The sequence below is a fragment of the Arachis duranensis genome, chromosome 2 (assembly GCF_000817695.3).
Source record: "Arachis duranensis cultivar V14167 chromosome 2, aradu.V14167.gnm2.J7QH, whole genome shotgun sequence".
Classification (NCBI taxonomy): domain Eukaryota; kingdom Viridiplantae; phylum Streptophyta; class Magnoliopsida; order Fabales; family Fabaceae; genus Arachis; species Arachis duranensis.
The window spans coordinates 91,117,535-91,127,917 of NC_029773.3; the positions used below are offsets into that span (position 1 = coordinate 91,117,535).

At 30.6% G+C, this 10,383-nt stretch overlaps 1 protein-coding gene across 1 annotated transcript in view; it reads right to left on the reverse strand.

Moving 5' to 3' along the window:
- LOC107476024 (putative disease resistance RPP13-like protein 1) overlaps window positions 1-3,791 on the reverse strand; it is a 47,296-nt gene extending 43,505 nt beyond the window's left edge. The window contains exon 1 of the mRNA XM_052256866.1: window positions 1,321-3,791. Coding sequence (XP_052112826.1) covers window positions 1,321-3,658 — 2,338 coding nt within the window. The 5' untranslated portion in view covers window positions 3,659-3,791. The remainder of the gene's footprint in view (window positions 1-1,320) is intronic.
- Window positions 3,792-10,383: the final 6,592 nt, after the last annotated feature.

The following is a 10,383-nucleotide window of genomic DNA, read 5'->3' on the forward strand; positions in this document are numbered from 1 at the left end:
CAATCCATTTCTGGACATTCATGTATTTCCAGTTTCTCTAGGTGGGGTGCAGCAAAGCTTAGCGCCGGCACGGATACTAAACGGCGGCAACTTGAATCCGAGGGCCGTTCATCTCTTTCAGCTTACTCCTCAATGGACATTTTCCAATGATGATGAGTTTCAATATGGAGGCAGGCAGGTTTTGTTGTGTGATATTCTCCAGCTTTGGACAGTATTCAATTGTTAATTTTTGGAGGGAGGTGAGTTGGTGAAGGCCCTTGCAGTCTAGCGTCTCCAGATTTGAAAAGTCCAACAATTGTAGAGACTTGAGGGAAGCAGGAAGGCAACCCTCTCTCGGGAACGACTTAACTTCATTCCATTCTCGAAGGGAAAGATGGGTAAGGCCTTCACCCTGCAAACCATTGGATGTTATCCACCTCTCTAGTTTCTGGCATCTTCTGATCAGAAGAGTTGTCAAGCTCGGCGGGAGGCACTCCTCTCCAAAACAATCCATTTCTGGGCAATCTGAGATAGAGAGTGTCTTGAGATTTGGAAGGGCCCCCAATGGAAACATCGTCAGTGAATCACACCCAAATACAATTATCTCCGTTAGGGACTTGTGTTGCAGTGGCTCTGAGATTGTTAAGTTTGGACAACCCCAGATTTTCAGAAATTGTAATGAATCCGGCAAATAGTCTCCTGAAATTGATATGGCTGACGAACACTTCTCGATTCTCAAACGTTGGAGACACGAAGGCGATTGGATGTGGAGCAGGCACTCCAATACGGACTTTGCCTGCTGAGTTTTTGAAATTACTATCTCTCCATGTTCCGGATCCCTATGGAACCCGGAACCGAATACAAGTAATTGCTGAAGCTTGGGAGCTCTCGGAAGTGAACACGCAAGCTCTTTGCATCGACCAATCCTAAGTTCCTCCAGAGCAGGAAGGTGAGCCGGCAGATCTCCAGTTAACACCGGACAGTATTGTATTGAAAGGATTTTAAGTTTCGGAAATCCATGAAAGTCATCAGGAATATGCCACTCTCGCCAGCTAGGCATTACACCAAATGCCAGAGTTTGAAGAGATTTGAAGGGTGTGCCCTGATGAGATGATTCAGCGTTGTTGTTAAACTCACCACCAATTCTCTCCAACCCATAAAGTCCACATATCTCCAGATGCTGCAGAGACGGTAACTGTCCCAGGGAAGGAACCTGACGGCAATTCTTACAGACAAACAGAATCAATTTAGTGATATTGGAGTAGCAAGGAAGGCCTAACCAATCCGGGAATGTTTCACCCCTGTACCTATAAATTGATAACTTCTTCAAGTTTCGGTGAGGTTGTAACTTCTCAAGTATATCTCTCTCTTTTTCAACATCAACAATATCACCACAATCATCGTCACGGTCACTGTCACCGTCATCGTCATCGTCATCCCGAAGCCATTTCAAGTCATCATCATCATCTGGAAGCCATTTTAAGTCATCATCATCATCATCATATTCATCGCCTTCCGGAAGCCATTTCAATTCTAAAATGTTGACGTGCTTCTTGTTACCCATCTTTGCCTCCAAAGCTTCACCGCTGTCTTTCACATTCTTTAATTTGGAAATGCAAAGTGAGCCATGAAGATCGTCAAGTGCTCCCAATTCTCTTATCCCATTATCCACTTGCTCCCCGACAATATAATGACGTAAGAAGTTCAGATGCTTTAACTTACTCATTCCTTTTGGCATCTCTTTTAAACTATGAGCTCCCCTCGTATCAAGATGGCGTAGGTTCACAAGATCTTGCATGCGGCTGGGAAGCATCTCTAGCTTCTCACAATTCCACAACTTCAATGTTTGGAGATTGTATAATTTACACAATGATTCAGGCAATGTCACAATAGATGTTTTTGAGAGATCCAAATAACGCAAATGGATCAACTCACCTATTGAATCAGGCAATGACAGGATTTCAAAGCCACGAAATGACAAAACTCTTAGACACTTTAATTGTTGAAGCCAAGAATCACATTCAATATCATTTGATCGAACATGAACAGGTAGAAATGTTCTCATATATATTGCTCCATTATAGGCCTCTGGAAATTTTGAGATTCGACCCCGATTATATGACAAATGACGGATTTTGCTGTCTGCCATGTGTGGATTGCCAAATTCGTTGACTCTGAAAAAGAATTTTCCAGCAAAAAACGTTGCTAAATCATGCATGAGATCGTGCATTACAAATAACCCAGCATCATCACTAGAAAGTTGAAAAAATGATCTTGCAACTAATTCATCAAAATAAGCACAACCAATATCTTCTAATGCATTGTTTTCAATTGGCTGTAAGAGATCTTCAGCCATCCACAACAATACTAATTCATTTTTGTCAAATTGATAATCTTCAGGATACAGTGAGCAATAAACAAAGCATCGCTTTAAATGTGAAGGGAGGTAGTGATAGCTGACTCTTAATGCAGGAATAATCTTGCTTTCATCTTTCGGGAGTTCCCAAATTTCACTTTTAAGTATATTCTCCCAATCCCTTACATTATACTTATTGCGCAGTAAGCCTCCAAGTGTCTTCACAGCCAAAGGTAATCCCTTACACTTTTCAACAATTTTTCTACCAATTGGTTCTAGAGTTGCATATTGTTCGGAATTAGTAGAAACAGATGAATGCTTCAAAAACACCAACCAACAATCTTCCCCTGACAATAAACTTAGTTGATAATGTCGATTAGGAGCTACGAACACAGAAGCAACCTTTTCACTCCGGGTTGTTAAGAGAATTTTACTTCCAATATTCCCATCCCGAAAAGGTTTCAGGAAATCCTCCCATGTGTCTCGTTGATCATGCCATACATCATCCAAAACAAGTAAGAATGTCTTTCCTGTCAGCTTTTTCTTCAAATTAGTCTGAAGAAAATCAAAATTGTCCATGGTACAGGGATAGGAATCTATTGCTCCTATTATTGTCCTTGTAACATGAACAGGGTCGGGATTTTCAGCAACACACACCCATACTCTCGTGTCAAAATTTTCCACCACTTTGACATCACTGTAAACCAGTTGAGCTAGAGTAGTTTTTCCTATTCCGCCCATACCCACAATGGGGATCACAGTCACAGGTGATTCAGCATGACAAGCATCATCTAGCAACAATTTGATTATCTCTTCCTTATCGTTGTCCCGACCAAAAATGTCAGAACTTATAACAAGAGATGTGGATGGAGTTCTCCATGACGACATGTCCACCTTGGCGCACTCTTTCAGACGATGATAATTTTTCTTTGCTACAACAGACTCTAGTGTACCAACTATTTTTTCCATGTCACCAGTATCTTCAATATATGAATCAACAAGAGAAGAACAGGAAGAAGAGATACCTGGATCTCTTAGAGTGGTGGCCATGGCGGCCTTAGTGGAGAGTTCATCGACCAAAGCATCAGCAAAATAGAGAGCATCTTGGAGATCAACAAGCCACTTCTTCACTTTCTTGTCAGTGAACTGCTTCTGCTCAGCATCATCAAGAACAAGTCCAACCTCAAACAGAGTTTTCTCCAACCTTCCAAGCAAGATGTTCCTTTCCATAAATGAGTCGTCTTCAAGTATTGGAGAAAGCTTCTCCAAAATAGCATCAACAAAGGAAGTAAGATAAGCTCCACCATCAAGTTTTGCAGCCATGATTGGATCTCAAGTGCAGCGGATGAGATCACAAGAAAGAAAGGAAGAAAGGTGAAGGATGAGGGAAGAAGGATTCACACTTTGCAATGTAGTCTCTGGGTTTTCTCAAACAGGAGCTAAGAAAAGTGTTTGATTTGTGTGGTGCAATAATGCTGGCTTTTACGTACAGCACCATGATAAAGATGATGATGTCGGAGGACAATTACGGAATTACCCATCGGTGAAAATTTTCACCCTTTCATGTTATTCTCAATAATATTATTTCAATATACAATTAGTTTTCACAGATCTTGTTCATTATTATTAAAAAATAAATAAAAATTGTAACACATTACGAAATAAATACTCTTAATTTTTTTCTTAATTAATGTTGTTACACGTAATTTTTTTTATCATATAATTTCTTAACATATATTTTCTTTACAATTGAAAAAAAAAAATAAAGGACCCATGATTGTTAAGGTCACTATCAGTAATTTCCGTTGTTGAAAGCATCCAAAGTTCCTAACTGTGAAAGCATCAATCAAGGGACCCGATTGTAACATCGACCCAAAGTTCCAAACAATCATAACCTCATCTGAAGTTCCATTATTGATGTTTCAATTTTTCTTTTCTGTTTTTTTTTTTTGGTATTTGGAGGCCCAAATATTAGTGAAGTCTCTTATATTGACTTCTAAAAAATAAATGGTGGTGTTGAGATTAAAGGCCCAAACTGGTGGAGAAAAATGGTAAAGAAATCAAAATACTTGGGCTGTAAACGAAATGGGCAAGATGCAAAAGCCTAAACTTAGGGATATTGAGCTTATCGGTTATCACATAATTATCAAAGAATAAATAAAATTCTAAATTTTATCTGGATTCAAATAACATGGCCTATATTAAATTAATTTGGGTTGGTCAAGTGGTCAGTTTATTTATCCACTTAAACAAATGTCAAGGTTTGAATTCTGCCTTATTCATGTAGCAACTCATTGGTTAGCGACAAACTTTTAAATAGAGTTCAGATCTGCGACGGATTAGTCTTTATTCTATCGGGTTAGGAAATATGGTAAACAACAAAAAAAAAAGATGGCCTAGATTAACACCTATAGTTTTAATAAATAAAACATAACCAATCCAAAAAAACATTGAAAAAAAATAAATGTTTCCAATGATAAAAAAGAAAATGGAGAAAAAAGATGGGCACACTGGTGCAGCTTGCAGAGACAATCATATTGTTAGAGACAATAATATTTTAATTAATATACATATTGATAATATCTTAGTATAACTTGTATTAGTTCATATTAATTTTTTTTATTGGATTTTATCAGTACGTTTAGATTTTATTTTTCAATCAAATATACAAATTTTCAACTATCTCAATATATAGTATAAAATTATTCTATTATATTATGTCAATTTAATATTATTTCTATGATTTTCCGCTTATTTTCAGCTAGAATTTTAACATATATTTTTATTCACCATGCTTATTTCTGACAATAATTTTTCTCAGTTGTGGTGTGCATTTTAGAATTATAAATTTTGTTTTGCTGTCAGAAATGTCTCATCTCTAGACATTATTATTGTTGTTGTTGTTATATAGCACTTTTTTTTGTAGACATAATAGAGTTTATTCAGTTTAATCACTTTATCTCTCATTCAATAATTTTACACACAAAACCCTAAGCTGTCTACTTTTAGATCTTTAGGGAAACAATAAAGATTCAATATAAAGCAGCGGTCCAAGGTTAAAGCTAGGATTGTTGAAAAGCATATATGACTTCTCATATAGGTGAAGATATTTTTCAGAATTTCTATGACTTGTCTTTGGACTTCTTAGTTATAACTAGATTTGTATCTTTTTATATTTTTAGATGAGTAAATAGTTTTTATATCTAATTGAGTTAACCATTATATGATTAAATAAATTAATTAAACTACCACGTTAATAAACCTGGATTATTTTAATTTCATCCTCTCAACAATTAATCAAAATATTTTTGTAGCCGCCATGACTACCTCAAATGTCTATGATATAGCTAGCAGCATCTATTAAAAAAACATTGATTATATGATATGAGATTGAAAAATAATAGTCATAGAAAAAATTAAGAAATAGTTGTGAACTTATCATGTGTGACAAATAATGGGGTAGCTAGCTAGGCGACTGCCAATATATATACTATTAGAGTTTAATTCAGAAGCTAATTTTTTTTTCAGTTAATATCAATTAAATTTTTAAAATAGATTTTTATTTTAAATTGTAAATTTTACACTGTAAATCTTTTAAAAAATAATATTTAAAAACGAATTTTTAATAAAAAATAAACTAATATTAATTAATTAGAAATTAATTCTATATAGTTATTCATCCCATTAATATCAATATATCATCATGGATAGATGATGCTTCTTTCACATGCATATGATGTATGCAAATATTTGGTTTACCAAATCTCAAATATTCAGTGGTGGGAAAAAGGAAGATAATATAAAAATTGCACAAATAGATATAAAATAGCATGACATCATATCAATAGTTAATGGATAAGCTAAGCTAAATGCAATAATAATAAAATCATTGTCTTAAAAATATAGCTTGTTTCACAGAATCTATCACGAAATTAAATAATTGTAGATTAGAACCATTATTATTAGTTTATTTTTTAATTTGTAGACAACTCATCAGATGTTTTTCCGTATACATGTGCTTTTATTAGATTCTATGTTAGTCATCTTATTTAATAATTATAAGAGCCAAATCAACGATGAATTGAATATTTTTGTTGATCTCACCTTAAATATGTTCATAAGAGAAGTCAAATTAGAAAATTAACTAGGAGTTAAAACTATTTTTTAAGTTTTAACGAAAGAACATTTTGAATATATATTTAAATTGGAAATGTGTGATAATAAAAAAATAACTAAAAACAGTTAAAACTTATCTTATTCAAATTCTTTTAACATTATCGGTAATCATTTAAAATTTAGGATTGTAAATCATTTTAAAAATGTATTTTGTTAAATTATTAAAAGAGTGTGGAGTCCAAAAGTAAACTTTGAAAGTAAATATCAACTAAAATAAAACGGTGAAACTAGTTTAAATGAAAATCAGTTACGCATGCAAAAGTAATTTTAAAAATAAGAGCTTTGTGCTTCAATAAGTGAAGATGAGTATGGACTATTAAAAAGATAATCTAAGTTTTAAATTAAACCATGAAAAATAAAGACACTCGTTAAAATAACTTCTTCATTAAAATATATCTATAAGGCGAAATACACATTTAAAACCATAAGAGAAAAGATCATGCTGAATTATAATTAAGGTAACTTGCTTAATTAGTTGGACAACGATTAGCCGAATAGATTAATGGCAGGTGTTGCGTAGAAGACTCACTGAAGTATCGATCTCATATATGTCTTATTATTTGTTATATATCTTAATTTTATATTGAAATTTGTTATAAATACATAAAAAAAATTTAATGTTGTATTTTTTTATTTTTTTTAGTTAAACCAATGTAAATTCATTCTCTTTTAAATAAGTTTGTAGCATTATATATTTTTTTTTCTCTTTTTGTTTGATTTTTTTATTTTTATTCTTGTTAAAAGAATAAAATAAGAAAAAACTTAAAAAGGTAAAAAAAAGAAAAAAAAGAAAAATAATGATGATGATGATAATGAAAAAGAAGAAAAAGAAGTAGCAAAAGATGAGGAAAAGGAAGAAAAAGAATTTTGAATTATGTAAAATTTATTAGTATAAATACAACGGAATTGCTTAACAATAAACATAAATATCTTATTTTTACACCAGAATTTGTTACAAATACACAAAAAATTTATGATGATCATGATGACTAAGATGATGGGAGAGAAAGAGGAAAAGAAAGAAAAAGAAGAAAATCTAATGAAAAAAAAAAGAGAAGGAGGAAAAAGTATTGATAATAACGATAACAAAAGATAAAAAAAAAACGAAAAAGAAGGAGAAGAAGAAGATGAAGTATTAGGGGTTACAAAGAAAAAGAAGATGGAGGAGGAGAATAAGAAGAATGTGTAGCAGGACGTGAAGAAGAATGTGTGTGCGTAAGTATAAATGACTTGTTAGACTTATTTGATTAAATAATTTGTATGTAGAGATTAATTCTATAAAGAATATTATGATAACGTAAAGTATTATCAATTATAATTATACATTTATTTAACAGTAATAATGATAGAATTGATTTATTTTAAAATAGAAAAAATATTTTAATTAATGCTAAATTAATTTGATATATATTAATTGCAGTTAATTAATGCTAAATCAATTTGATATACCCATTCATTATACCAATTAATTAATGCTAAATTAATTATATATATAATTTGAATTCTCTAAATTTTGAATTTTAATTTTAGAAGGTAAAATATGATTTGTTATCCTTAAATGATTTTTCTCTCATATTTTTTCTTACACTTTGTTTGAATGTTTGATAGAAAATGAGAGAAAAAAAATAGGAAAAAAGAAAATGAAAAAAAGAAAATAATATCCTTACATATATTATATATAAATTATAATTTATTAATGTATTTAAATTATTTTTTTAATAAAAAAATATTTAAAATTATATTTTATAATTTTAAAGGTCATAAAAAAAAGTTATGTATTTGTTTTTTAAACAAATACATATAATAAAACACCAATTAGAAGAAAAAATTAGAGTGAGTTAGAAAAATACCTATATTATAAAATATATTAAAAAAGTAAAAGGGTAGTATTGGAAGTAGAGAGAGAAACATTAGTTTTCTCTTCATTTTATTTCTAATGTTGGAGAGAAAGAAAATTGGTGGGTCCCACCAGTTTTTTTCCATCTATTTTCTTTTCTCTCTAATTTTCTTTTTTCAACCAAATAATAGAAAATAATCATTTTCCTTTCCATTTTCTTTCCTCCCTTTTCTTTCTCTTCAGTTTCCTCTCAAACAAACATAGCATAAACCAAACAAAGAAAAATGGACTTTTTCATCCATTTTCTCCCCCTTTCATTTTCTCCCTTCCAAAATCTGTTGTTCTAAACAAAGTATTAGTCCTATCTATAAAATAAATGATGAAAGATCACACTTTATCTTTTAAAGTAAAATTAAAAATTTAAAAAATTTAAAGCAACTAAATTTTATCCCAATGAACCTATTAATCATATATTAATAAAATTTTAACCTAATTAAATATATTGCAATGAACAACTAAATTTTTTAACTTTACCGTTGTTAATAAATCTTAACCCAACTATTATCTATTTTATAGAACGTCAATACAATTTTTTAGTCCAACTAATAATATTATATAGGAGTTCATTTTTGTTTGAGTAATAATCTAAAAATATTATTTATTATTAGCAAATTTTTTAACTTAACTATCTCATTTTTCTCTTAATTATATTGAGAGTCAATAAAAAAAATAATTTTAGACAAAATAAAAAATTAAACAAAATATTTTAACTCTTAAATAATTTAAATTTATAAATCACAAAAGAAACATTATATATAACTTTTAATATCAATTTGATATTAATATGATGCGCACGTACACGTGTATAATAAAAATATTAACAAAGCTATTAATGTGAATATCATATTTATGACTAATTATATTTGACTAAAAATTATATTAAGCTAAGTGACTGATAATTAGAATGATTGAATATTAATATAATATATAATAATAATTATTATAAATATTTTATAACTTAAAAATATTAAAAATAATTAGTATTTGTCTTAATCAATTTGAATTAGTTGGATGATCATCTCATTTGTCTGTTTAAGCAAGTATTTAGAGTTTTTCAAATTTCGTCTTGTTTGTATAACAATTTATTAATTAGTGACAGACCCTTAATAAATAGAACATCAATATATGGTGGATTAGTCTTTGATCTATCAAGTTAAAAAATTCATAGAAAATCTTGTCTTATTGATTGTGATTAATTTCTTATTGTTAATAGCAATACTTATGAACTTTTGTCTTTGTTAAAATTTATCTGAAACAATTTTATTTGTTAGTATCGTATTTATTCTTAAAATCAAAACTAAATTATAAAACATATATATTTTTTTAAATAAGTTGAGACTAAAAAAATATATATTAGTATTATTAGAACACATTAATTTAACATATTTAATACAAAATACTATTTATTGTAAAATAATATAATAAAGATGAGTAACCAACTTAAATTGGTTAAGTGCTCAACTCATTCATCCACTTAAACAAGTAGGGGAGGTTTGCTTAAGTGTATTCATATCTCTATTGCTCTGTATATGAATTTTATAATGTATATAATTTGGTGTCTACCTTTTATTTAATTTATTTTTTATAATAAATTTGACCCATAACAATCAATATATATATATACATATATATCGTATCACACACTCATCAAAAGAACACATAGAAGAAGAAGAAAAATGTCTTCTCTCAATCATAATGATAATGCTCATCACGTAGTTGAGGACTGCATGGGAGTCCTCAAACTCTATAGTGACGGAACCGTCTTCCGTTCCAACATCCAATTCAAACCCATCAATCAAAACAACGACGACAACAACCTCGTACTTTTCGAAGATCACCTTTTCCACAAGAAACACAACCTCCATCTTCGTCTCTACAAACCCACCACTACTTCCACCAACTTGGCAATCATCTTCTTCCTTCATGGTGGAGGCTTTTGTTTCGGCTCGCGAACCTGGCCTCACACCCATGCCTT